The sequence below is a fragment of the Botrytis fragariae genome (genome assembly GCF_013461495.1).
Source record: "Botrytis fragariae strain BVB16 chromosome Unknown tig00000001, whole genome shotgun sequence".
NCBI classification, from domain to species: Eukaryota; Fungi; Ascomycota; class Leotiomycetes; order Helotiales; family Sclerotiniaceae; genus Botrytis; species Botrytis fragariae.
Window position 1 is genome coordinate 110,426 of NW_023500987.1, and position 27,071 is coordinate 137,496.

The 27,071-nt window shown below is 43.6% G+C and overlaps 10 protein-coding genes across 10 annotated transcripts; 5 read left to right on the forward strand and 5 right to left on the reverse strand.

The window, feature by feature from the left end:
- Positions 1 to 1,482: 1,482 nt before the first annotated feature.
- Positions 1,483 to 1,938, forward strand: Bfra_000035 (uncharacterized protein; the record flags this gene model as incomplete). The annotated part of the gene is made up of 1 exon (XM_037330486.1): positions 1,483 to 1,938. One exon carries the CDS (start codon positions 1,483 to 1,485, stop codon positions 1,936 to 1,938), a length of 456 nt encoding a protein of 151 aa, XP_037196819.1.
- Positions 1,939 to 3,403: 1,465 nt separating this feature from the next.
- Bfra_000036 (uncharacterized protein) lies at positions 3,404 to 4,784 on the forward strand (the record flags this gene model as incomplete). Its single annotated transcript, XM_037330487.1, has 3 exons — positions 3,404 to 4,252; positions 4,304 to 4,552; positions 4,635 to 4,784. 3 exons carry the CDS (start codon positions 3,404 to 3,406, stop codon positions 4,782 to 4,784), a joined length of 1,248 nt encoding a protein of 415 aa, XP_037196820.1.
- Positions 4,785 to 4,961: 177 nt separating this feature from the next.
- Positions 4,962 to 5,502, reverse strand: Bfra_000037 (uncharacterized protein; the record flags this gene model as incomplete). Its single annotated transcript, XM_037330488.1, has 3 exons — positions 4,962 to 5,194; positions 5,216 to 5,293; positions 5,442 to 5,502. The coding sequence occupies 3 exons, from the start codon at positions 5,500 to 5,502 to the stop codon at positions 4,962 to 4,964; spliced, it is 372 nt and encodes a 123-aa protein (XP_037196821.1).
- Positions 5,503 to 7,197: 1,695 nt separating this feature from the next.
- Positions 7,198 to 9,849, forward strand: Bfra_000038 (uncharacterized protein; the record flags this gene model as incomplete). Its single annotated transcript, XM_037330489.1, has 2 exons — positions 7,198 to 7,350; positions 7,594 to 9,849. 2 exons carry the CDS (start codon positions 7,198 to 7,200, stop codon positions 9,847 to 9,849), a joined length of 2,409 nt encoding a protein of 802 aa, XP_037196822.1.
- A 320-nt stretch (positions 9,850 to 10,169) lies between these two features.
- Positions 10,170 to 10,491, reverse strand: Bfra_000039 (uncharacterized protein; the record flags this gene model as incomplete). Its single annotated transcript, XM_037330490.1, has 2 exons — positions 10,170 to 10,230; positions 10,373 to 10,491. 2 exons carry the CDS (start codon positions 10,489 to 10,491, stop codon positions 10,170 to 10,172), a joined length of 180 nt encoding a protein of 59 aa, XP_037196823.1.
- A 677-nt stretch (positions 10,492 to 11,168) lies between these two features.
- Positions 11,169 to 11,908, forward strand: Bfra_000040 (uncharacterized protein; the record flags this gene model as incomplete). Its single annotated transcript, XM_037330491.1, is given in 3 exon segments — positions 11,169 to 11,207; positions 11,219 to 11,482; positions 11,855 to 11,908. 3 exon segments carry the CDS (start codon positions 11,169 to 11,171, stop codon positions 11,906 to 11,908), a joined length of 357 nt encoding a protein of 118 aa, XP_037196824.1.
- A 1,798-nt stretch (positions 11,909 to 13,706) lies between these two features.
- Bfra_000041 (uncharacterized protein) lies at positions 13,707 to 14,864 on the reverse strand (the record flags this gene model as incomplete). The annotated part of the gene is made up of 1 exon (XM_037330492.1): positions 13,707 to 14,864. The coding sequence occupies one exon, from the start codon at positions 14,862 to 14,864 to the stop codon at positions 13,707 to 13,709; it is 1,158 nt and encodes a 385-aa protein (XP_037196825.1).
- Positions 14,865 to 19,502: 4,638 nt separating this feature from the next.
- On the forward strand, positions 19,503 to 21,887 carry Bfra_000043 (putative alpha-l-rhamnosidase protein; the record flags this gene model as incomplete). Its single annotated transcript, XM_037330493.1, has 4 exons — positions 19,503 to 19,967; positions 20,021 to 20,050; positions 20,102 to 20,637; positions 20,690 to 21,887. 4 exons carry the CDS (start codon positions 19,503 to 19,505, stop codon positions 21,885 to 21,887), a joined length of 2,229 nt encoding a protein of 742 aa, XP_037196826.1.
- Positions 21,888 to 22,482: 595 nt separating this feature from the next.
- Bfra_000044ia (putative 3-hydroxyacyl- nad binding protein) lies at positions 22,483 to 24,384 on the reverse strand (the record flags this gene model as incomplete). The annotated part of the gene is made up of 4 exons (XM_037330494.1): positions 22,483 to 22,913; positions 22,982 to 23,403; positions 23,452 to 23,579; positions 23,704 to 24,384. 4 exons carry the CDS (start codon positions 24,382 to 24,384, stop codon positions 22,483 to 22,485), a joined length of 1,662 nt encoding a protein of 553 aa, XP_037196827.1.
- Positions 24,385 to 25,080: 696 nt separating this feature from the next.
- On the reverse strand, positions 25,081 to 26,592 carry Bfra_000045 (putative cytochrome b5 protein). Its single transcript, XM_037330495.1, has 3 exons — positions 26,504 to 26,592; positions 25,522 to 26,453; positions 25,081 to 25,472 (listed from the first exon to the last, which is right to left on the reverse strand). The coding sequence occupies exons 1-3, from the start codon at positions 26,586 to 26,588 to the stop codon at positions 25,113 to 25,115; spliced, it is 1,377 nt and encodes a 458-aa protein (XP_037196828.1). The 5' UTR covers positions 26,589 to 26,592; the 3' UTR covers positions 25,081 to 25,112.
- Positions 26,593 to 27,071: the final 479 nt, after the last annotated feature.

The window sequence follows — 27,071 nt, forward strand, 5'->3', positions numbered from 1 at the left end:
TTTCAGAGTATAGTGCACGGGAGAACAGGACTTGTCAAATCCAGCATTTTCAGTCTCTTTAGAACATTGAACAATTTAAAACTTGCCTAGTAGCAGACGTATAATGCAGTCCCGAAATACCTTTGTTACTTTATTTGAATGTGGGATTAACTAAAATCATCAATATATAAGTGCCTGGTATTTCCTCATGACTTACGCAATACTATGTTCTACATAAGATGAGATATTTCGATGCCGAGACTAGCAATGTCAGAATTGGGAATGTCGGGATTCGAGAAGATGAAGTACCACGATATGTAGAATCTAGATTTGGCTGATTATGACAAGTAGAAGTACGTATAAGATAAGAAGACAAGACGAACAAGCTACCAATGCCGAAGACCGCGGTGGCACCGAAGCAGATGGTGCTGAGAGTTTTCAAAAGTAGTCAATTTCGAAAGAAACCTTAGGAGGACACGTTCTAGGGAAATCAGAAACTATGATTTATTGCTGAGTTCCTGTACAGCGGAAATTCCAGATGGTACCGCTATGTAACGAGGTGGTATGAATTGTCCCTACTCTGAATAGTCACTCTACACATAGATGCATCCCCTATTTCGGTACCCCACCATCTGCAATCAAGCGAGAAAACGAAGCCACGAACCAACAAATCACAATTTATGAATGGAAAATCCAAGCATTTCTGACATGAATACACCCAAAACATAGTATTTGGGTGTAATAATGGAGGAGAGGGTGGGCCAGATTTTGATAATGAATAGATGCGTGGGAAACTCTTGACAAGAAAAGTCAAAAAGAATAAATGCAACCACGGCGAATCGAACGCCGACCTCCACCTTGGAAGGGTGGAATCCTAATCATTGGACTATAGAAGCTATCAAGAAGATAAACATTCAATTTAGTTCTTGCTGCTGGGTTTGAATTTTGAGTATATATTATTTGTGCTTTGTGGGTGGAGATGTGTGGAGTCAAATGGGTGTGGGTGGAGATCAAATTAGTCATATCCGTGCTTCAATGTCAAGTATTTGATGTTTAAATTGTGGAAGGCTTGACCCACTTCAATCTATTACAGAAGGCCTGCTTGTAGTAAGCGTAGAAGTTTATGATAAGATCTGGCAGGACTCATCTGTAGTGCACCTTCCAAAGTAGTCATGGACGCCCATAGCCGTTACCGAAAGTTGGTAGTTTTGCTAATACTTCACTTGAATTCTTGTCCCAAGTTTGAAGGTAGTCCTCATATCTGGTAACATGTATAATCAATACTTGGTTCAAACGCTTGCAAGATACACTTATTAAACCGGTATGAATATTTCTCAACAAGGTTGATCCTCTTTCCTATCGCCTTCACTTTTTATTTCATGGTCCAACGTATCAATTTTTCCAAAAGACTTTCAATTAACAGCTTCACATTCTTGTCAATATTTCCAATTGCTTGTCACTGTTTAAGACGCACTATCAAATCGATTCAATAAGCCATTCGCGATGATGATTCTTCAAGGCCATCGCTCTAACTCCCTTTCCTCTGACGATAAAGCCACCTTATCTGCATATCAAGAAGCCAGACAATGTCCTCGACGAACCACTAAGCCATGGGCTCGTGATTCGCCTTTGGTTTCGCATAATTCGGAGCGGCAAGCAAACCTTACACCTTTCAACACCATGCACATGCCCCGTCTGGACTCAGTTGGTAGTCAAGAACGTCGCTCACACATGCCTATCTGGGAGCCTCTATATATGGAAGACACTCCAGATAAAACAGAAGAAGATGAGACACGTAGGAGCCGAATGTCAACAGATGCCAAAGGTCCGAAAGAACTCATCAAGAATCCTTTTTCTAGTGGTGGTGACGGAGATGAGAGCAGCATGGACTACGGTTGTTGCGCTTGGAAGCTGTGCGTGTCTCTTATGACCGCCAATTGGATGTCTCGTGCAATGTGAGGCAATTGTTTGAATGCAACCGGCATTTTTATGAGGTGCTATTTCAGGAGAAACGAACGAAATAAGATCTGTGTATCAGGATTACCATTCTTGGGGTGGATTGGGTAAAATTATTATCCATGAAAAATCAGGATTAAAGGCTTTATTTGTATGATATTATTTACTGGGTTTTGAATGGAAATGGAAGTACTGTTGGAGTGGACTTCGTATTTCCTTGTTTGTGAAAGCAGCATGATCTAAAGTGAAGTCACTTTTGCCCAGCTCTGACTTTCACTGGCCTTATTTAATGGACCACATTAACGATAATGCCGATGACGTCCATCAGAAATTCTCCTGCTGTGTCCTTCCTCAGGAGCGAGTTCCATACTACGGACCCTCCAAAGAAGGGAAAGTAAGAGTCTGTGCACTTCATCCGTTATATCGTTCATTGATGCCTGCAGAATTCTGGCAATTGCCTGTAAGATATTCTAATAAGGGAATCGATTTGCCCTTTTTACTATTATTCATCAAGAACCTTCTGCTTGTCTTTGTTTGAGATCATCTCTCTTGAAAGGGGGCCTCTATTTTCTGTGCAGCTGTTACCAAGAAGCTGTCTCTGGTCGTGGAATGACAAAAAATTGTAGGTGAAATGGAAGGGGTTAATAAGTACAAGGGAATCACAATTATTCTTCCCTTCATGAAAGTTGCAAAATTCTTTTATCAGAGCCATGAGTCTGCAGCGTGCTTGCTCGTGTTTGAACACCTTTCTATTAGGATTGCATCTGCTCACCCATTCAACCATACAATTGGCTATTTAGTTTAAAGTTCCAATCATGAGGTAGTATCACTCAACAGTGTACCTGTATGGGAAGGGCATCTGGAAGCATTCAATCATTCTAAAATTCTACGCTCGGTGTTATCCTTCCCGCGCTGCGGTCACTGAAGAAGTGAATTTATACTGGATGATTCTTATGCTAGACCCTTTCAAGGTTTCCGTGGTATCGAATGAACTCATGGTTTTCCGCGGTTCCCTAGAGGCAGCAAATTGTAGCTGTGAGGGTGCAGAGAGTATACTGGAGCAGCTCTTAGGTTCGACTTGTTCACCATACTTGGTAGTGGCTTCAAAAATACAGACAATATTACGAAAATACTTGATTGATTCTCGAAAATTCACTTATATGGTGATTAAAATGAGATCTCACTAATTGTCTTTAATTTTACGCGTTCAAATCGCAGCTTTTTGGCTCCACTTAAAAACTGACACGGCAGCTTCAAAATTCATGACTTGATATAATCTCGCACTTTCCAAAGGTTGGACTTGCGACAATTACAAAGTAACAAATTACAGATCTCAGTGACCAAGATTTACATCAACAAAACATTCGATCTTCAACAACTTTGAACAGACCTTTCAAATTTCCTCTACTTACTAGTAAATTCTCGAAATCACACATTTGTTTCACAGATTATTCTACACATTGCCAACATGAATTTCACTACCAAGAATACAGCTTCTGGAGATTTTCGCCGCACACAGGCTTCTACTTCGTCGTCGCCAAGAGACGCCCGCAAGCATAGCATCGAGCTCGACAACAACGATAAGCATCAACCCGCCAAGCGTACTAGACGCGAGGAAGTTCCGATTACACCTTCCAAAAATTCAACCGACCATGCCCAACAAAACATTAAAGGCAAATCTAAGTCAATCTTGTTTACAACTTCGCGCGTCGAAGGCTCCACTGGTCATATCCCTGTTGGTCTATCTGATGATCCTCGCGGCCATCCTTCTCCTTCACCTGCTACCAATGATCATCACATGGTTGACCCAGTCATCCAGAATACCACAACCACAGCTTCCCAAGATATTTCGAAGGAGCAAGATTATGAGCGTCTCAAACAACTCCTTCAGCAGAAAGATGCTGAAATACTGGCATTGAAAATCAAGCTTGAGGTCAGAGAAGAGCTCGACATCGAGACTGTTGCTCGTGAGGAAGAGCTTAAAGACATAATTGAGAAGCACCGTTTAGATGCCGAATATTGGAGAGAAAGATCCTCTTGCGGTCTCGAAAGTTATAGCATTTTGCAAGAAAAATACAAGATTCTTGCAGTCAAGCTTGAGACAGTCACGACTGAGTTACAAGTGAAAAATAAAAACCTCGAAGCCGAACACGAAGCAGTCAAGGTTGAATTTGAAGAGCAGTGTACTGTTGTAGCAATACAGGAAACAGAGCTGGCTGAATTGCAAGAGAAATACGATACACTTGAAGCCAAATACAAAACACTTAAAGCCATCGACATCAACCAGGCTTCTTATGTATTGTATGAGGGTCGAAAAGTAAGATCTCCCTCATCTTGAGGGATTAACGCTTCGGCTAACTTTGCCTAGTCTCCTGAATTTATATCTGTCAATCCCGAAAAACCACTATTTACAGATGAGGAGCTGGCAGCAAAACGAAAGGAGCTCGCAGACGAAAACGCTGCCGAGTTGCAGAAAGCTTTGGAGGATCGTCGTAACAATGTCATCAAGGACTACGATGTTCCTATCCAGTCCATTGAAGTTGTTCCGGAAGATATGAGATTGAGCGAAGTACCTGAAGAAACGTCTGACGCAGGCTCGAGGTCATCAAGCCCAAAGGTAAAAATATTCTCACTGCAACCTTTAGGGTCTCCTAGAGGCTATTCTTGATTTCCTTTTGCTAACATTGTGATAAACTCAGAGAACAGGCTCTTCCGTTCCTCTCAGATACGCCACACCATCAGTCACCCCCAAGTCACCGGACCCACCCAACACCTATGAATCTAATCGTCGTTTGTGGGATACACCTGACAGACCTCTTTTCCCTGGCCCAATTGAGGAATCTCCATAGATGCATCTACACATCCAAAGTCAGTTACCACTTCTTGTCCTAGACTTCCTTGTATGAAGCGCAGCAACTAACTTGAAGATATCCACAGGCGGTAGTTCGTCCATTCGATCAAGATGCCTCACATATGACGCGAACCGCCCGAGCAACGAAGCAAGACGATCGATTACGAGGAAAAATTCAACCTGCACAGAGGGAGCCAGGAAACCTTAGAAGTGGCTCTCCTAAGGTGGATTCAGCTCTAATAGGCAGATTAATGATTCCAAAATTTCGGTCCCTGTCTGCTGAAAGCTCAATATCGACAAACCATACGAAGAGACTCATCACAAAGAAGACACAGTTACCTGCGGCATAGTCGATCGTGCTGACACGAGTTGAATCTTTGGGTGCCTTTAAGCTTTGAACGGAGACGTCTTAACAAAGACTTGAAGCACCTTTAGACTCTTTATCCTGTCCGTGATCCCAAACCACACTTACTCGGTACTTTGTTCCGGTCAATCTCTCGACCTCAACTTTATTACACAGAATATAATTACACGCCTTGGATTCAGCATCAATCAAATATCACAGCCCGATCTCACAGCCCGATCTTCCTGTCAAATCATTCTCATTGTCGGCTCTGTTCCGTTTGACGTCTCAACATTTTAGACATCCTTCTACCTATCTCATGGCCACGTCCGGCTTTGATATCAGGAGTAAGATACCCGATCGACTCCAACATACATTGACGATATTCTGGGTTGGTTTCAAGACTCGATATTGCTGTTCGCAGCACCCAATTTCAAGGTCTATGGTCTAAGATACCTTATATTTGCACGTCCTCCTTCTTAGGGTTGATATGTGTCACGGTCCAAAGGCGTGTTTTCCCCGAATCTACACTGGTACCCACAAACGGTGGTGGATATTTGTAGTTTGCATGAAGAAATCTGCGGTGAAGGATAGCCTGATATGTTTTAGATGGTTATCTAAGTCTGTGTACCAATTCCAGGCTCATGATGACGGCTGTGGCAACACATGTTTTGGTCACTTTTGTATGGTTCCACATGTTTATGGTTTTTTATGTCCACGGTTGAGAGAAGAATGCCACCGATGGTAGAATTTGTATTTAGTACTTGCTGCAGATTAGATTTTGCATATAATGTTGATTTATATCCAGAATTCTGTACTATGCCATGAATAATCTCACCTATCTTGTTGCTGTCTAGATATATCCTCTAACCACATCCCATAGAACAACTCTCGATTCCTACCTGGAGCTTCAGTATTGAACCCTCTTACAATTAAATCACTATGACAATGTAAATCTAATCACCACTATGCCTCTCTATCAAAACGTGTCCCCAGCTTCATGACTTCACCATAACAAGAGGCTGTATCCATGCCTTAGTGTTCAAGTCTATCAGTGCTACAAGAATTATTCACTGTCTATTACTAAGTAATAATGGGCAATGAAGGCGGAGTAAATCATATCCCGCCTCTGATTACCCATTAACCACTGATATCAACACACTGGGAAACGTGTTCATACCATATGAACCAGGCACCGGTACGGGCGCCATACATAGATGCAATTTCCTGTAATAAAGGATTTGTTGAGTCATATAAGTGAATTATGTACTTGAATTCTCGATTGTCTCCGAGATGAAAGACACGGCGGGATTTTCCGCGGCTTTCACTTTCTATCAAGCTCCTCCTCCTTCACCACCACCAAGAGTCAAGTCACCTCTCAATAGCGAATTGAAGTATTCTTTATTGTGAGGCAATATCTTATTACCATGAGTAAAGTTATTAGATTAATAATATGAGAGCACCGGATCTTTCACGGTCAGTTATTGAGTTTTTGTTGGGAGACCGCCGCAGAAAACGAAGCGAAATGATTGTTTGAAGTGAATATATATTATCAAAAGCCTCAAAAAGTGAATACTGCTGACGCTCAGCCCGATCAGAGTTTTCATCAAGATTAATTAGCGAGTACTTTTTGCGCACAAAACCGTCCTCTTCTTTCTCAGAATTTCTCTCAACCTCCATCCTCTTTACATCCAAATTTTCAGAATCCATTCAAAGCGTCGTTCATACTTGACAACAGTCGTACTACTTGCAAACATTCAATCAATCCAGCCGGTACACCATTAACAACACACCTCACGTATTCTGACTCTTTTACAACTTCTCTTTTACTTTGCCATAAGAAAACTCTTCTCTCTTGAAAAAGGACTGCTTCTCAACACGTCCCGTCCACACACAAGTCTTTTTTTTACTTTACGTGTTACCCAACACCACATAACAACAACTTTGCCAAGCACTTCTTCAGAGCACTTCGTCTCTCAAAAGTACTTCTTAATTACTTCAAACTGCGACTGTAGTTGCAGAACCTCCTCTTTTTACCATCAATCCTCAATCCTTATCTTCAAGAATCATGCCTGCCATCACAAGATCCAAGTCTCCTTCCAAGAAGGCACCGGCCGATCCAAACCAAGCCTCCTCCGCCGCAAACACCTACACGAATGTCGCACCGGTCGCAAACATGCTAGCACCTAGAAAGGAAGCTCTAGCTGGTGCTAAAAATGCAGTAAGTCCCATCTGTTCACCAATTTCACATTCCTTGATACCCGATCATGTTCCCCTATTTTGAACCCCACTTCACATTTCATCAATGCGAATATTTTTTGTTTCTGGAAGCTTCAAGTCTTCACTTTGATTTTGGCCCATCTTTTTATTCCGCACACAATCCAACAAGGTATTGCCGTGGCATCGTCTTATTTGATCACTACTTTCGATTCAATCATGACCCTTGCTGACTCCAAATTTGCAGCTTTCCGATGCCATGGTTCCAGCCTTGGCGCCGCTATCTCCTTCCAAGAGAAAGAGAAGCGCAAAGACTATCAGTGGTGACGAAGGCGTTGGCGCGCAAACTTCTGAGCCTATGAAGCGAACACGGGTCGAGAGGAGTGATGCCCCTCGTTCCCGCCCAACAAGTGGTCAACCTGATTTGGCTACAACAACTTATCCTCAAGTGGAGAGGGTCATCCTTGGTCTTGAAGACACACCAGTATTTGGCACTGCTGGTGGTGCTCCCAAGGAGAGTCTTGATGCTGCTGCTGCATCAACTCCCACACCCTCTCCAAAGGCCGTCAAAACCACGGCCGCCGCTCCAGTTTTGGACGGCGAAGAAAATGGTGCCACGGCAAAGGCTCCAATTTCTGCGGTCACTGTTACAGCTGGCCAAGCCGATGATGAGACTGTCGTCGAGCAACCTTCACCTCACCCCGCTGCCGATTCTGCAGACCCTTTGACTGCCAACGAGGCAGAAGCCCATCTTCCTGCTGCACCTCAGGGTTGCTCTTCGAGCGATCTCGAGGTTGCTAAGGAGGAACTTGGTGCTCCAAAGATCAGCATTACCAATAAGTGCAAGTGCGATGAGCTTGCTGCCAAGGTTCAAAAGATGGCTCGGCTGGAAGCTGAACTACGTGAAAGTCGAGATATGTACCAGAGGGAGCTCGAAGCTGCAGTAGAAGAGAGAGATGCTATTGAGATCAAGGAAGAGGAAGCTCGGAAGGAGTACAACAGAATCAGAGAGAACTTGAAAAACCACTTAGAGTTAACTCATCAGCTCCGCAGTGACAGAGGCCGACTTTCTAAATTGAATGACGACCTAAAGAGAGAGAACGACCGACTCGCCCAGAAAAACAGGGAGCTCAAAGACACCCTTGACAAGTATTGTAACGCCGTCGATGTTCTCAATGCACAAGTTCCTCTGTTCACCTCAGATCAAGAAAAATTCGAGAAAACCAGGGAACTTCTTAGGGTCGAAGCGGCGAAGACCGCGGAATATGAGGGTCAGTTTCAGGAGGCAGCTAATTTTTTCGCTGCGGATGAGGTAGTTGAGAGCATCGAACCAGTCGATCCAGCTCAAGGAAGTACGTCTCACGAAAATCATAATCATGAGGAACATACTCAGGAAGATCGCTCCCGTCGTTATCGCACACCGACTCCTGACAACAATCGTGACAACTTTGATGAGGTCTACGCCGATGATGACGATGACGCTAATAATATTCCTCCCCCAGCAGCTCCACCTGCTGGAGCTGCTGGCACTCAACAGTCTCAGCGAGCTTCTAGTTTCGCCGGGTTTCAGGAATCATCTAGGTGGGAGTGTCGTCATGATCGTGGTTATAACGGAAATACCTGTCGCCACTGTGGTGCCCACGTTCTCGCCGAGGAACATCCCGAGTTTGATCGTGATAGATCCGTTGCTCTTGCAGATGAGCTACCACCTAGTCCCAGTGATGAAGAAGAGCGCGATAGTGATAGCGCTTCTTATGAACCAGCAGAAGCTGTCATCAATACCCAAGATGAATCACAACAGGTCGGTTCGCCAGTCCTCTCTGGCAATGAGGATTATGAAGAGAACGACCAGGAGGATGAATCTCAGCATGAAGGTCCCTCGGACTTTTCCGATGATGAGTATTATGACAATGAAAACCCACAGGATCATCAGGAACCTCCTCATCCTGCTGCGGCAGTTGAAAAGACCACTGTCCCTCATCCTGCTGCAGAAGTTGAAAAGACTACTTCTGCCCCTTCTGAACCCCACTCCTCTTCCTCTCCTTCTCCCTCATCTTCCAAGAAGAGAAAGGAAAGTCCTGTCAGCGCATCGAGCCCTGCCAAAAAGGTCAAGTCAACAAAAACTGAATTGGCTGGTCCTAGCAGTACTGCTGCGCCTCATTTTCCCATTGAATTCAAGCCTGCACATCCAGGCTGGGGATCCCCGAGTGTTCTTTCACCACAGATTGGTATCACTGCTCCAGCACCTTCAACTTCATCTTCAGCAAGTGAGCGCACTACAGCAGCACCCTTATTACCGACTGTCATCACTCGCTCTGGAGCTGCAGTTCAATTTGGAGCTGCGACAATCTTTGGTGCCATATGCACCGCTAGATCTTCTGTTCGCTTTGAGTCTACACATTCATTCGGAATTCCAGCCTTATCGGCAGCAAACCCTTCTGTCGGTGCTTCCCCTAAGGAGGAGAATACTGAAGAAGACAAGCCAGCTGATCAAAAGAAATAAGTCGAAATCCCAGCTTGCCTAATCACCAACCAACTCATCTACAACACTCGTCACTTCTCAACATTCAGACGTTGTGGGTGCAGCGATGAATGAACAATGGTTTCCTGTACCTGAAAGAACTACGCTGCCTTGAGTTTGGAACGCTCATGGTGGATATTGGGTTCTTGATGGGTTCCATGCAAGAAGCTTTTGTTCTTAGTCCTTCACTCTTCACCGTCATCGACTCCTTATACCGGTTGGACTCGGTTTCGCACTAGATCATACTTGCATTGGTAAAATACTCTCCTCTACCTGGTGTCTTCATTCTGTTCAAGATCGTTTTACCGGTACGGCTCACTGCCACCATCAAAGTTTTGCGGTGGAACTTCACGCATTTCAGGCCTGAAAAGGTCTATTCGGAATTTTACCATGAGCAGCGGCGACTGCTATGTGTATTGCCATCATGGATTAGTAATTTCTCAAAGAAAACAGAAAAACTTAAACAAAGTTGATAACAGAAAACAATCACCAAAAAAAAGCTTACCCTTCTTCATCTCGACCTTGTCCCTTCATCTTTTTTGGCTTTCGATCCCTGGCCATAACCGGTCCTGGACTTTTACGGAATCTCTCTAACTCCAGCATGACACCTGTCGGTCTAACCATCTCTCTATTTCGAAGACCTTCCATTGTTCGTCATCAGCGAAACCTTATTGAGAGTCCTCTGGCCACATGACTCCGTCTCCATATAACCACGGGGAACCTCACCACTTAACTTACTCGTCGATATCATAACCCTTCTCGATATCGATTTATTTTCGACTTACGCACTCGTCTGTCTGGGATGTGCATTACTAATATTGGATTTTCGCGCCAGCGTCTATCCACCTAAACATAACCACCATAACCACCATAACCACCATAATTTCCGATGTTTGCCTCTGTAGCAAAATCCATGATGGCCATTACACCTTCATTAATATTAACTTCCCTTCAGGCACTTCCTTCACCACCAGGAACGTTGGGATTATTATCACCTCTCTTAACTTCGCACCATCGACACCTTCTCGACTTGCGCACCAGCTCCAAAGATTACGAGATCCTTCTTCATATCAAGGGCTTATCATATTATTGGCATTAGCATCTTTCAGCAATGTCTATGATGGCCATTACGCCTCCATCAATACTACCTTCTTTTCGGACACTCCTCCGCCATTAGGATCCTTGTGAGTATCAACACCCCTCTTGACTTCGCAACGTAGAAGTTTTCTTATTCACTCACTTGCGGCAATGCTGACAATTTCCTTCTTAGTGTCTGATCCTTATCGGCATTCATTTCAACAATGCCAACACCAACATCTCACCCCAGTGCTGGCACTGGCGTAAGAACCAGGGACTGAATCTCACGAAGACAGTTCAGGAAAGAAACACCTCCCCTCCAAAGATCGATTTTTTTGTTTCTTCATACTGCGGTGGCGATCTAGTAAAGTACCCTCAGCAGCATTCGGATCACTCCGGCTTCGTCCTTCCAGGATCGTATCTCAATTTCGACTTTCCTTCAGCGGCGGCAATCCTTTGTTCCCCCGCACACTCGACTTCGTCCAGACAGGATCGTATCTCAGATTTTTCCCTTCACCAGCGGCAGCGATCTAGTAAAGTACCTCCGCACCCATTCATTCGGTTTCGTCCTGAAAGGGACTGCACAATCTCGGTCTATCGGCGTCCCACAATCAACAGTTCCACCATGATCAAATCACTGGCGTCGAAAAGTACCACAGACACACAAAATAATCACAAAAACAGTTCAAAAGAGAAAACCTTCAAAAAAAAAAAACCAGTGCGCCCTCTCTCACCGGTCTGGTATCAACCTCACCTTTCAACCCATACGTTCTTGATACCCACCTGGATTCCGGCCCATCCAACCAAGTTCTCTCCGAGAACCCCACTTCATCGATTCTCACCGGTTCTTGTCCACATCGACAAGTAGTGACGACTACAACGGACGCGTATCTCGGTATTGATACCTCAGAATTCCTCTCTCTTCTCTTTAACTTCCCTTCTCCTCCGCATCAGCAATCGCTGAGACCTCTTTACCGACTCCGCTTACTTCATCCTAGACTGGCTCCAAAAAGATTCTGTCACGAAATCACCACGTGCTGCAGATCAGTCATTTTCTAGAGGAGAGGTGAAACATGAGAGGCCAACATTGAAGGAAACGAAGAGAACAACCAAAAAAACAGAGGTACAAAGCACAAAAAAGAAACTCGAAAGATTGCAAGCAAGTACCAGTAGATAGTTCCATCTGAGGCACGTCCGCCCCAGATGCGTCTGATTTTATTTCCTAAGTTCGGAAGCATTGTTTGAGTGGTTTCCATTGGGGGCACGTCCGCCTCCGATGCGTCTGATTTTTATTTCCTAGGTTCGGATGCACGAAAACTCGCATATGTGTTGCAACGCTTTGGAAGGAACCCAGGTTAGTTCCCGTATGATGAGGGTGGAGGACATGCTCGAGTAGATGATTGAGGGTGTTTTGAGTTCTTTGTTTTTCGTGCTTTGTATTATGGTGGTTGGTGGTGTATGGTGGTGTATGATGGTGGAGCTCTAGTTATGTGAACGGATTTTTGATCTGATTGATGGTATTCAAGAAGCAGCATATTGCTATTGAATGGGAGCTTTCTACTGTGAAAAGTTACGAACAAAAACGAGTGCGAGACCGAGATAGTCAGAACCCGGAGAGGGCCAGGAAGCTTTGGGAGTGGCTCTCCCAAGGTGGATTCAGCTCTAATGGGAGGAAGTGGCTTACGCTTTGTTTCTGTCTAGATGTGGGATCTGGAGTTTGGGGATTGGGAGATGAGGAGTTCAAATGGATACCCTTTTGTTCTGACGGTTTTCCAGAACGGTTCATGAAAATGGAGATTTTTCAAATTATTTGTTTGCTTTGAATGTGACTGAAATGCTTGTGAATTGCAACTGTGCTGGTGATACACAATCAGAATTCAAATTTGAAACTGAGTTCACTGGGCGCTGAACTATGAAGGACCTGAGAAGATAATCGAAACATACCTGATGTTCTGGAATTAAAAATGTGAATTGGCAACTTGCCCAAATGTTTTAACCGTTCAGCAATACCGTCTATTGGCTGCAAAGTTACGTCGGATTTTCAAAGTGAAGTCACCAAATTTGAAGACAATAAACCCAAATCAAGGGAAACAATTATTCATTATTCATTAATCATTAATCGTTACCCATTAGCCATACACTCTTTCCACAATCATAACCCATACGTAAGTTCATCGTAGGAGGAGCCAAGGAATTTTTTCCTTCGATCTCTCACCCCTCTTTTCCTTCCCCTTTCCTCCAGCTCGTCATCATCATCACGAACTCTGCAGCTTGTATCTCATCGATCTCTTTTGCAACCTTCGATTATACCCAGAGACTCTTATCACTTTCCCCCACTCAAATATTCTTCAGCTTAACTTCTTTCTCATAACACTACATGAGCGGGGTTAATCAGCCGGTATCGAGAGCGTATTCCTAGATTCGTTCTCAAAGATTTTCCTCAAAAAGAAATTCATATCGCCTATGAGCCTTCTGCTACTACAGGCATGATCTTATTGGCCCTTCTTGTCACTTCCTTGTCGTGTCCAAGTCATCGTGGCCCGGCCGAATTTCTTTCAATTATTGATCGTTCGAAGACTGTGTCAATGTTTCGACATCCAGCAAAGTTTCAATGAAGCCGCATCTGTCTCGGAAGTTCGAGCTAGAGTGAAAAACGGAAACATTTATTGGGCTAGAATCTGGATGTCCAGACCCTTTAAGCATTGCACACCCGTTTTGATGTTCAGCAAAGTCCGAATTGGCTTCGGCAATCCCCGTGAGTCCTATGTACGTTTGTTCAAGGCATTCCTTCTGTGATCGATTCCATGGCAGTCCTCATATATGGTATACAGAGCCTGAATCCATTGATCAAGTGCGGTCTCAGCCGCAGATGTCACGTGTAAATCACGTGAGCCTGCTCGTAGACCCTTTCGAATTGATTCGTAAGCCTCAATCATAAGCAAGATTTCTAAGCTTGATGCTTTGTTTCCTTGTTCCGTGGTATGATAATCTTGCTGGAGTGATGTTGATAACTTGCTTGTCAGGAGATTCAAGCAAATCTGTAGGCTAATATCCTGATCCGATGTCTTGTCTAATGGTTCACATGTTGGGGGTAATACGTTCTCGACCCTGAATTTGTTATTCTTTTCATCCCCTTTGAATATCGAACTATGCGGCGAACCCCTTCCGTCAGATCCAACAAGAGTTTCGCAATCCGAGGCTTCAGAAGGTGATGTCGCATTACGTCTGCAAAGATCTCGAAGACTCTCTTGAGATTTTATTTTCCTTAATGTTCTCTTGACCGGAATGACAGGTAGATCGAGGTTCCAAGAAGAGGATATACGTCGTCGCGGTAATGTTTTCTGATATTGGTTGGCAAGCCATTCTGAAGAGTTGTGTTCCATCGCTTTCTTTTCCAATTGGCCAATGAAGAAGACCGGGGTTTTAGCTCTCTTTCGTAAAGTCTCCATTTTACTGACCGTACTGCGTTCGTCGGAAGAATATATACTAATCGAATAATTTGAAGGCACACGACGAATGCGATAATTATTAATGTCGTTGTTATGTTGAACTTGAGGTGGATATCTTGGAGATTGTATACTCATCCGTAATTGAGCTGGTGAATAAAAGTCTTGTTCATGTTCTTTCTCAGTCAGATCCAAGTCTCGACCCGCACAAGTAATCGCTACGTCATTGTTGCCATTGCCATCACCAATTGCTTCATTCTCTTCTTGTATTAAATTTAAACAGGGTTGTACTCTGAAGTCTGACGCTGTCACAACTTCACCGAATAGACAACGAGGAGGAAGCTGATCCCTAGGTAGATCATTGAACGTAACTTGTTTTTGTGAATGTTTTGCTTTTTGGAATTCTGTTGGTTTCGAATCTTCTGAGCTTTTCTTGAGGCCTAAAGAGCCTAGAATACTGGTAAACGACCTCATAATGAAGGGGCTTGCTTGGTGGTGTTTCTCGCTTCTTAGTTGCACAACCACAGCATAGAAATCTTGATTTGACAACAATCAACTTACAACAAAGAGCTTTCCTCGATAGTGGGGAACTTTGATGCATTATATGTGTTAATTGTTATTCTTCAGACTCCAGAGCCGAGTAGGGGGATCAACGAGTTATACCATCAGATGATATGACATGGCATTTGAGCTTTGATATTGTGAGAGTGAGAGTGAGAGTGAGAGTAAGAATTGAGAAGGCTGGCTGCGGCGCAATTATCTCCTCGAATGAAACTAGAAATTAGTGTACATTGTGCTATTTCGTTGCAGCATCTATATGAACTTACATGCAAGGGGAATGTTGCGAGTATCTTTTAACCTGCACATTATTTACTCGACCATTCATCTTAACGGCCACAATGCCCTTTTGCGTTTTGGTGGCTGATTAATGCTTTGCGGTATGGTCTTTCTTCGCCGATTAGATCTGCTTAGAGTTCAGATACCAACTTTAATTATGGGCAAGTTCGTCGAGCGTATTTTCTATATGATAAAAAAAAGGCACAGACTCAGCATTTCAATAGAATTCATTGAGATGGCGCAAATGTTCAGGGAGCAAAGAAAAGTAAAAGTATGTTTAAGGCTGGAAAAGAGTCAAGGTAGTAGAAGATGGGGAACTACATTTCTTTTCATATTTCTTGATACAATTTTGTAGTGCTCAACTACCGAGACTAGCAGTGCCTGTATGTATCCACCCACCCCCGAGCCACCATCATTATATTTTTGCAAACACGATCTTAAACAAACTCTATAGAGCACAACTCGCCGGGTCGTTGGTGAATGAGAGCATTCTGCTTAATTGTCATTTCATAACATACTCGAGTTGTAATTCTCCCTTTTTGAAAAAGCCATCCATCATGAGATTCACGAATTCGTCAGGCAATAAGAACCTCGGATTTTAGAATAGCTTTCAAACCATTGTCTTAAAACCTTTTAAGGCTCCATGGAAATCTTAACTCTACACCAAGTCATCAGATTATAGACTTTTATCAAGATTAAATGATATTCAGATTACTATGATCTTTCGCACTTACGAAAGAGTCTTACAAATTCACGCACCCACTGTTGAGCCTTGACATTGACCATGGACGGCTCGCCGGCTTTGAATCGCGGCACGATACGAGCTTAAATGGTTCAGATTTCTGCACCAGGACAATCGCAACACCTCGAATCACGATAAATATGCCCCAAACTCAAGACCTTCTGCTTATCTCGTATGCTTTGTGCTGGGCGTGAGGTAAGCGCATCTGCCATCACACGTGGAATGGATGAGACGAAAGAAGTCGGTCTATGCACAAAATTCTCGACACCAAAAAAGTTTACTTGTCATGCTGAGTAGAAGAGTTAATGGTATAACCTCCAAAAGAGAAGCTAAAATTAAGGTAAGGCGGTACCTCACTAACGCTTTTGCGCTGCTCTTGATTGCTGCACTCTAGGTCTCATGGAAATTAATGTGTGGTTCTAGCACGCAAACAGCGGCACGGTGGGCACGCCTTTTTTAAACCTAAGAAAGTCAATCTACTGACAGGGCTGAAAAGTATCACGGGGGTCATCATTATGTGAGACCAAATTCAACACTAAATGCGGGGTCTTTCAGCTCCTACCAGCAGCGCCTTCAACCACGTCTTATTAGGTCATGAAAGAGCGATTTTTCACGCGAGAGAAAATCTCAGAACCTATCACCGTGCTCAAGTTCTTTTGATACAAACTCTCGACTGTTATGTCTGGACCCAGCAACATGTCTTCAAGTATCGAAAGAATTGCGTCTGGACACAGCATGTTCCGGGAGTCTTAGGCGCGCGATGACCCTAAGCAAATGATGACGGTTGCCATGGCCCTTCCATCTTCTCCATTTTCGGGACATTCTTGTTTGGTATTAGTCTTTGGATACAATTGGTGTTGATCAATGGTTATCTACTGCCCTTTATTATATACATTCCTAAAGTCGAAAAGAGTGCATGATTTCCACGCCAGTGCCATCAGATGACAAATTACAACTTTGCTTTCTACCATCAGATAGTTATATTAGAGATTCATTCTTCCTCGTGTTTTGTTTCATTCACTAATATAGCCCTACCTAATCTCATCATTATCAAAACCGTGGAAGAACATTTAGAAGGAGTTCCCAACTTGCCACCTTATGGAATCGGCTTCCTTCTTGGCTATCTCCTTGAGAATAGTGCCGTACGGTCAAATGAAACGCTCTTCGTCATGAATATGATTGTCGGCCAGATATTCCATGTTGATCCCAGACATAACGATCCCGAGTCTACTATTCAGTTGATACATGATTTCAAAACTGCCGAAGCACCTCCTGAGGACGATGAAGAAACTGGTATCTATGGCTCAAGGAATCACGCAGAAGCGATTATAGAGCATCCGAAAATTGTCGATTTATTTAATGCATTCTCTGGTGTGCATGGGAAAACTGATACTTAGGCTGTATACCCCTTGGACTTCCGTGGGTTCGATCCGTCTCGTGGAGCAGCTACAACTGTGGTGGAAAAGCTCGCGAATATACCAGGAGCAGGATGGCTCAATGGTTCTACGATGGTTCCTGAGACGTCAACTCTATTGATGGCTGAATCCCAGCAATGTAAAATCTTTGCATTCGATTTACAAACAAGAAAAGTCTCGATCTGGATTGAGGACGAAAGATTAGGCAAGGTCACAACTCGGCCACCATGGCCTGCACTCAATGGCCTAGAGTAATTTAGAGGCCAGATTTTCGGAACGGTCACTGATCATGGGACGCTCGTAAAAATGCAAGTAGATGGAACTGGGAAGTACAAGAGTGGTAGTCTGGAAGTTGTAGTCAATCAGTTAATCGGGGATGACTTTGCATTCGATTGTGAAGGGAGCGCTCATGTAGCTACAAACTCTGCACATACAGTTTTGAAGTTTGTTCAAATTGCGACTGAGCCACAAAAGGGGGAAAGGCTCATGATCTTAGGTGGACTGGTAAAAAAGAAACGGCAGGTCCAACTGCTCTATCTTTCGGGAGAGGCGAAAACGATAGTGACTGCATCCATGTAGTGACATGCGGTGGATTCGTGAATCTAATTGGTGATAATGGGTCAGAGAAAGCATCAATTGCCAAAGTTCGTGTGGGAGTGAGAAGTGAGGCATGTTAGACTTCGAATGAGTGTTAGAAGTCTGTTACAGGACCCAGACATACTGCATATGAGATTCATATTGTAAATTATCATTGACTATACTATACGTCTTCATATCGTACATTTGCGAACACGAGTACACTTGCAGATGTCACTACCGAGTTTGCTTCACTTCATTCCTAAAGCAATGATATCGAACCCTTCACAACTCAAAAAGACACAAGACTGGGAAACTAAAACTGCTTGCTACACTTCTCAATTGACTAAAACTTTAAATCAAACGAAGAAAGTCAGCTTCAAGCTGCACATGCAATCTTCTTTCATTTCCTCCGCTCTGCTTCCAAGAGAGACATTGCCAGCCTTTTCCGTCCTTCACTTGAGCGATTTCTCAGGCTGACTCTATTCCAAAACACAGCATCCAGATAATCTTAATATTTCAGCTCAAAACCCAGCAATCGTTCAACATTGGAATGCCAAAAATTAAAGGGAAATTAATTGAAATTGATGCATCTGCAAGAGCGATTGAACTGCTGCACTTTATCTCATATGACTGAATCATTTTTTATAGCACCCACACACAAGAAATTATTGAGGTGAGAATCTCTTTAACATGACTATGAAGCTGCATATGTTTTGACCGTTGAACGTTTGACGGCTGACCTCGGTACGTACCCGTTTACCCGACGTTCATCCTGGTGTAACTTTGCAAACACTGGCTTAAAAAGGCGATTCACTGCACTCGCGAGAGTAAAACCCGAACTCTACATTATACTCATCTCCGATGTGGTTGTAGTTTTAAAAAGAACTATTGGAAGAAATTATTGACCATTTCTCTCTTCTATAGGATGTCCACGGATATTTGAGAAAAAGGTAGGTGGTGTCGGGACTTCGGCGAATTTATCAAGCACGCGAGGCGCCTCACGCGCATTTCGTTATGACATTACCTGAAAACATTTTAGACGCGCGCGTTCTTTCGATCTTGACTGTCTCACAAATGATCCGATCCGGTGCTGCCTTTTGTGTTTTTGGTGATGGTCATTCCTTCAGGCATATTCAACGTCAGGATTAAGTTTGGCATTAAAATTCGTTATGCTTACCTAGGTAGCATTGGTGCCTGCTGATCATGGGGTTTGTCGCCATAATTATCTACATGGGTTCATATTATGTCTTTATTAGTGCCCCCCTATTCACTCAAAGAAGCTCAATTACCCCAGACGCCAATATGCGGAGGAACCTACAGGCAATGGTTTAATATCAAAATGTTAGAATTCGGTATCTCGGGTTATTGAGTATCATGGACGAGATCAAGAAAAGGAAATGATATCATCTCAACGGAGGCCGTGTTCCCATATAAGAGTATGAGCCTGGGCCCGAAGGTACAGTTACGATCATTCCTCTACATTTCTTTCCAAGTGGACACCATAATTCTACTTCTATCTTTTTTTTCTTCGTTGGCGCCATGTTCTACCGCCCTTCCCTCTTCAGAGGGTCCCACTTAGCATCGTTGTTTCTTTGCATCTTCGTTTTTACAGCCTTAGTGAACTCTTCTGCACCGAAAGACTTCAAATATCCCATTCAGAACCGGTTCTCCTCCAGACAGGACGCCAGTGCTGTTCCAAGCTGGCAAAAATATGTCAGAGCTCCTTCCTCCAATATCATCTCACCTCAAAGCATTGTTAATACCTCCGGAAATGTCAACAATCCTAACGCTCTCCTTCGACAAGGTGGTGGGGTTACCACATTAACTAGAGCTAATGGATCAAATGACATTCCTTCTATTATTGTTGACTTTGGACAAAACACAGTGGGATACTTGAGCATCAACTTTGCTGGTGCTTCAGCAACTCCCCCCGGTATTCGACTTGCTTTCTCCGAAACTTTGACATATCTTTCCGATATTAGTGACTTTTCACGATCAAACAGTGTTAGTATACTTCAGATGCTCCCAAAGTATAGCTTATACTGACAGTAAGTTAGGGCGAAACAATCACCCCAGGATCTGATCAGGTACGACATTAACTGTGCTTCTCTATGACCACTACTTGTTTCTAACCACAGACTATTCAGATTGCTGTTGATAGCCAACCTTATACCTGGACCGAAGTCTACGGGTGTCAATATGGTACACAAGTGTGTGCTGATGGCCTTCATGGTTTTCGATACGTCAAAATCTATCTCGATGCGTTAGCCGCAGATTCACCACACACAGCTCCATACGGAAAAGTATCCATCGATCACTTGAGCTTGAAGTTTTCAGGTGTTCATGGTACCCCCAATACTTTTACTGGTTGGTTCGAAAGTTCTGATGAAGAAGTTAATCAGTGGTGGTATGATGGTGTATACACTAATGACATCGCAACCGACATTTTTCGACAAAATTCTAGCGACCCTCGAGGTGCTTTTAGTCCGACTCTCGACGGCAAATTAGTTCTTTTGGATGGAGCAAAGCGAGATAGAGATCCCTATGTCGGTGATGTTGCTGTTGCTGGAAAGACATTATTCCTGTCGCATAATGCACCCGAAGCATCTCGTAATATTCTTGCAGATTTGGGAGATCATCAACGTGCTGATGGATGGATTCCTCCTGCATCAATGTAAGGGGTTATCTCAACTATCGTTCACAGGCACATGCTTACTTTTCAATAGTGCCAGCTATGATCTTCACCTCCTCGATTATCCATTGTGGTGGATCGTCAGTAGTTACGATTTGTTGATGTATACCGGCGACAACGATTACATTACAAAATACTACCCCAATATCGTCAAAGTCCTGGACGTCTTCTACCCATCTGTCACAGATAACGGTACAAACCTCATCTGGAAAGGAGTTGGTATATCAGGAAGTTATGGCGATTATGCATTCCTTCCTCGCTATGGTCCAGTCACATATTACAGCGCCCTTTATGTCCTTGCCCTAGAGAACGCTGCTGTAATTGCCAAATCCCAAGGTCAATCCTCCGATGCTTCTCGCTGGCTCGCTCGTGCTAAAGTTGTATCTGATGCACTCAATTCCAATAACTTCGACAACTCAGTCGGAGCCTTCTTCGACGGACAAGGACCTCCCTGTGTCGGCGGAGAATTTTGCAACACCCACGCTCAGGATGGAAATTCCATATCTATCCTCGCAGGGGTTACCAATTCCTCCCGCTCCAATTCTATTCTCAATTACCTCAATACCGCCAATAAGCGCTTTTACGGCAACTCATTCTACGACAATGACGTTCTGCAAGCAGACTTCTCGCAGCGTGTATATGCATTTATATCTTTCTTCGAAATATCCGCTCGATTCAAAACCAACCTCGTAGCAAGCGCCTTTGATGAAATCAGAAGATTATATGGTTGGATGGCCAACAACGACCCCAAAGTTACCATGTGGGAAGGCATTGGACCGAATGGAAGTGCATACGAACAAGGATTCACAAGCATGGCTCATGGCTGGAGCACGGGTATTGTGCCTGCAATGAGTAATTACGTTTTGGGTGTTATCCCTACTGGACCTGGATTTTTGACCTGGAGTATAAAACCATATCCGGGTGATCTCAGATGGGCTAAGGGTCGAATTCCCACTCCGAAAGGTCCAATCGATGTGGATTGGAGTTTTACCACCAGTGGATGGTTTGTATTGAGTGTAGCCGCTCCTGTTGGCACATCTGGGTCAGTAAGTCTACCGGTCCGATTTGGTACGGCTGCAAAACTCGGCACCGCACTTGAGATTGATGTTGATGGGGAGGTTGCATGGAATAATGGACCTCAAGCTTTCGATGCGCAGTTCAACGAGGACGATGGATATGTTACTTTGAGTTTGACGGGCGGTGCTGTTCACAATATCACAGTCAAGGCTTAGTGATTGGGTTAGTATTATTTCCTTTCTGTGTACTTATTAGGAACGAAAGTTTGCGCACATCCATATCAAGGTCTGGTTGACTGGCTTAGGAGCAAGGATTTCAACCTTTATGGGGAGCATTATGGTAAACTATCTCGTTAACAGGGTTTTCGGGCATGGTAATCGGCATGGGCATCAATCTATCAATGGATATTCAGATTATTATAATAAGAGCTTTTACACGACATCTATTTACCCGAGTAGTAACACCGCATATGATATATCACGGATCGGCGGCTTTTCTGTGCTAACCAGGGTGGTGTTCGGAGCATGGGCTCGGATATCTTACAACGATTATAAAGAGGAGAAGATCATATCCTGATTCAGCACATCCCCAGATTTTAACCAAAATTAAGCACCAGCACGGAGGAGCATTTTCTAAATTTGAGTTCATTAAATACTAGGTAATTACGGATAAAGCGGGATAATACTTTATTGCCGAGATTTGCGAAGTAGACCTCCTTTGCATTTTATTTTTTAATATCACGAACAAACCCATCGTCTTTCTATGGAATACAAAACATTAATAAGTCTTTCGCTAAAAATCGCAGACCTTTCAAACATGTGCCAATCCAACACCCGTAAATGAACATTCCTCATCATAAACCCTCTTTTTATCCTTCCCATCCATTCCCACTCTATACACTGCACCGCCCAAATCCGTCAAATAAACATGTTTATTAACCGTATCAAGTTTCAATCCAATCGCTTCATGCAATTGTCTCGTCAAGATTTGATACTCGTTCTTCTCTTCGCTATCATCCTTTAGCGCTTTCAATGAATTATCTCCAAGCTTTGCTGCGTTCAGACTATTTCCTCGAGGAGGATCTCCTCTATCGGTCCAATATAACGTTTGTGTATCTTCGTCTATCTCGAGATCAATGGGTTCAGGTAATTCTTGAAACAATAACTCGATGTCTTTTCTAGTCGAAGCATTTTGACCTGCAGGCATCTGAATATTGGCACGGAAAATTCGACCTTTGCCTCCTTTTGAGAATCCCTTTTGCGTCCAGTAGAATTTTCCTTCTTTATTGTTTATGGAAATTCCTACACACCATTTGAGTTGATCTTTTGCATCTTCTGGATTTTCCAATCCCCGGTTTGGATAATGGTTTCGTGTTCTGATCCGTCGAAATTACATCTCATGACTCGTAGACCCTCGCGGTCACATAAATATAATTTAGAAGCGGCATGATCAATGATTAGTTGTTTAGGCGTGTGGACTGCTCCGGATGGAATCACGGTTCGAATGTCGCTACCGTCGAGTTGGCATGATTGTACTGTGCCGTCGTTGGATGTCGGGATGCCCATGCATGTCCAGTATATACGACCGGTTTTGAGAGAAATGTCAAGACCGTCTGGGAGATGCTGACCGGAGACTAAAGTTCGAAGTTGACGGCCATCAGGGGAACCAACCACAATTCGACCTGCGTTTAGGGTATCGGTCAGGGAATTGAGTCCAATGTCTAGCATATATCTAGGTCTGTTAACCTTAGTCTCGTGAATTATGGGAGAGACAACTTACAAAGACGGAGCGTGCAAATTCTCATGATGATCCTTTTCTTCGCCCTTGACTTTTGTTGTCTGTCCAGGAGGATACAATCCACCCTTCCCACTTTTAGCACCCAGCTTTCCCTCCTCCAGATACCTCTTCTTTAAGAAGTCAACCGTATGTTCCCAAGGTAACCCCTCTCCTTAACATAATGTTCCTCGATGAACGCGACCGTATCCAGCCCCACTCCATCCATCATAGCACAAGGGCCCATCCCCTTCCCACCCCAAACATCTCTACCCAAACCCTATCCAATTCCTCTGGGGTACTAACCCCCTCTGCAAGAATCATCAAACATTCTCTTTTAATACTTGCCCAAACCCGATTAAACACGAATCCCGTACTCTCCCTCTTAGCAACAATAGGATGCATACCCACCTCCTTCAACCTCTCCACATACCACGGAAATATTTCGTCCGCCGTCTCTCCATCAGTCATAAGTTCCACAATCTTGTTATCCGGAGGCATCATATAATGGGTATTAAAAATTCTCTTCCTCGTATCCCCACCCACCTTCTCCAACATCTCCGAAGTCTTATAACTACTCGAATTACTAACCAACAACGTATCCGACTCACACAGCTTCTCCAATTCAGCAAACGTATCGATCTTCAACTGCAATTTTTCCGGCACCGCTTCGATAACATTCCAAGCTCCTTTTACCGCTTCGGCTAAATCTTCGTGGGCGGTTACGGTGCCCGGAGATGAACATTGGATGGCGGATGCGTAGATGGATATGTTGTTTTCGATGTAGTGGAGGGCTGCATTGCGTTGTTCGAGTGAAGGGTCGCGGATTCGTACGTCCCAACCTCCTGATGCCCATGTGCAGGCGATGCGACGGCCGAGAACACCACCGCCTAGAACGGTTATGGGACGGTTTTTGGTGGTGGGAAGTGTGAAGGTCATTTTTGGGTCTCGGGGCAGTCAAATCAAAAATTGTATTGAAGGGTTTGATGTGTAGGAAAATTTGGTTGAAATGACTTTGAGGAAATTCTTGATTAGATTAGGATAGGTTTATTGTCAATGTCTGTATTAATGTACGTATCAGTATTTCTCTATCCAATATGTCGGTAAATCTTTATATATGAGAAGTCATCTAAAAATCACATAAAATCCACAACCCACACACCCTCAAGTCCCTTCCGAACATTCCACCCATCCTCGGTATGATGTCAGGGCCAGCGACGGAAGGGAAAACTAAATGTATCTATTACAATTATACCAAACTACTTGTCTGGGCCTCGGTCAAGCTATCTGAAGCTAACGCATAACTAATATGGGTCGTTCCGGCCGGACCTAAAGGCAACTAGTTCGAGGTCTGGCCAACTGAGTCTGTTACAATACATGCTAGTCATCTTTATGCATAATTTTTGCAATTCATGATGTCGAATTTCTGCGCATTTTTTTGTCTCGTACGTATGCTCTGGATGAAGCGGCAGATTCTTTGCATTTGAAATTTGAAGGTTGAAGAGAGGTCGAAGGTCGGATATACAGCGGAGGCGAACGGATGCTTAGTTTTCGGCAGAGGTCGGAAGATTTCGCACGCTTCACGTACAATTCAGAACTTTAATTCCAAAGCGAACAAGAATGGTAAACTTCACCCTGATTTTCAAAATGATACAATTAAAATGAAGCTAAAATGAGAAGACCTGGTCAGGCAATTTACTGACAGCTCTTGGTTTTTGCCAACCCAGCTCTACCAAGCTAGTTTTCATCGAGTCAACCAAACCCGGTGGACCACATAGTAACACCTTACTATCATCGCTTGGTTCTGGGAAACATTCCTTGACCGTCTCCTTGGTCACATATCCTTTGGCCAACTTCCATTTCTTAGACGGCTTAGATAATACATAATGTACTTTCAGATTCTCAGGGTATTTCTTTGCGAAATTATCCAACTGTTCGCGGAGCAAAATATCCTCTTCACTATTGTTACCATAAAGAAGAGTAACAGATGTTTCATCTGTTGGGTCTTCACATATTGCTCGAATTAACTTGTTCAATGTCAGCCTAAGTAATGTATAGAAGAGCAGACGTTGTTACCTGATACATTGGTGTGATTCCCGTTCCTCCTGCAATCATTCCCATCTTCTTCACCATTCCCTTCCGATATCTCATCGCACCTTTTGGTCCACGTACTTCAATTTCGTCTCCAACTTTCAGATGCTGGAGATATTTTCCAGTGAGAAGTCCATCCGGATACATCTTTATCACCAATCGAAGTTCCCCGGGATCCGAGTTATTGGAAACGGGTGTGTATGATCTACTGACGGGTTTCCCGTCGATTTCTGTTCGAATGCTGATATGCTGTCCAATTGGAAGGCCGAGTATCATATCATCTTTTGGAAGTTTGAATATTAAACGATGGGTATCTGAAGATAATTTTTCCTTTTTGACCAAAGGTAACTTTTGATAGTTATCTGGTTTTAGATATCCCTTGACTTTCGTGATTGGCTTGGCAATCTGAATAGATGGTTTGTAATGCGACGGGTATGAATATGGATTTTTGAAAGATCCCGATAATGATTTTTCGAGATAAAGTCCCGCTCCTGCCGCGATGGATAGAGTAGCAATACTCGATATAAGCACACCTTTCCAGAAGCCTCCATGTTGTGCATGAAGCCACCCTATCTTTGGTGATCTCGAATAAATTTCATAGCCTATAAAAAGCGCAGATCCAAATGAGAAAACCTTGAGTCCAGCCCTACCAGCAGTCATGAGCGGAGCTTCACTATTGAAATCTTGATCTTCTGATTTGGCCTTCAGATCTGGTTTCGGCATAGGCAATCCTCTGTCTTCATCTTCCTCATCGGGTGCCCCTTCCAACCTTCCTATCAGAAATGATTCCATGGTTTCTCGCGCATCTGCCGAATGCCCAACATCTTCAAAAGCAACTGTAGAGTTTTTCCCTCCAACTTCGAGCAATGAATCTGCTCCGCCAGGGTGGTCTTCAAGATATTTTGTTACATCGTAAACTTCAGAAGTGTCAGCTTTTGATCGATAATGTGTGGAGGTAAAAACGAACCGTTATGATGAATCACGAGCCATAGATCCGATTTTTTGTTATGTTTCTGAACTTCACTGAGAGAAAATTGCTTGCTTTCACTCATGATGATAATAATATGTTTTGAGTAGCTAGGCTAAAGCAAGTGCGATTGGGGATCTCTTCAAAAGACAACGAACAAGATTTTCAGTGCACGGAGAGGGAAGCAGGAAGGAAGAACTAAATCTCTGGAAGACCGAGGATGCAAATTTCACTTATCTCCGTTGACGCCACTGATTATTGATCCCGAGGTCACTTCAACTTATACATATGTCGTATATGTGGAGATGACCTCAATGTGTAGCGACGCTTTCAGCAATCAATCCGAGTTTCAAGATTTAACGAGAATCGTAACCATCTTCTAGTAAATAATCAAAGACATTTTAGCCAAGACAAGATGATTCCATATCAACGATCAGAAAAGTCCCAGGAACTTTTCGGACTAGTATGGAAGGATCATTCACAGAGACCCACCGGCTGACTAGCCGTCGATCTGCCGATTACCGTTCTGGAGACTAACCCCTTTAACTAAGGCCGTATGGGCTTTGAT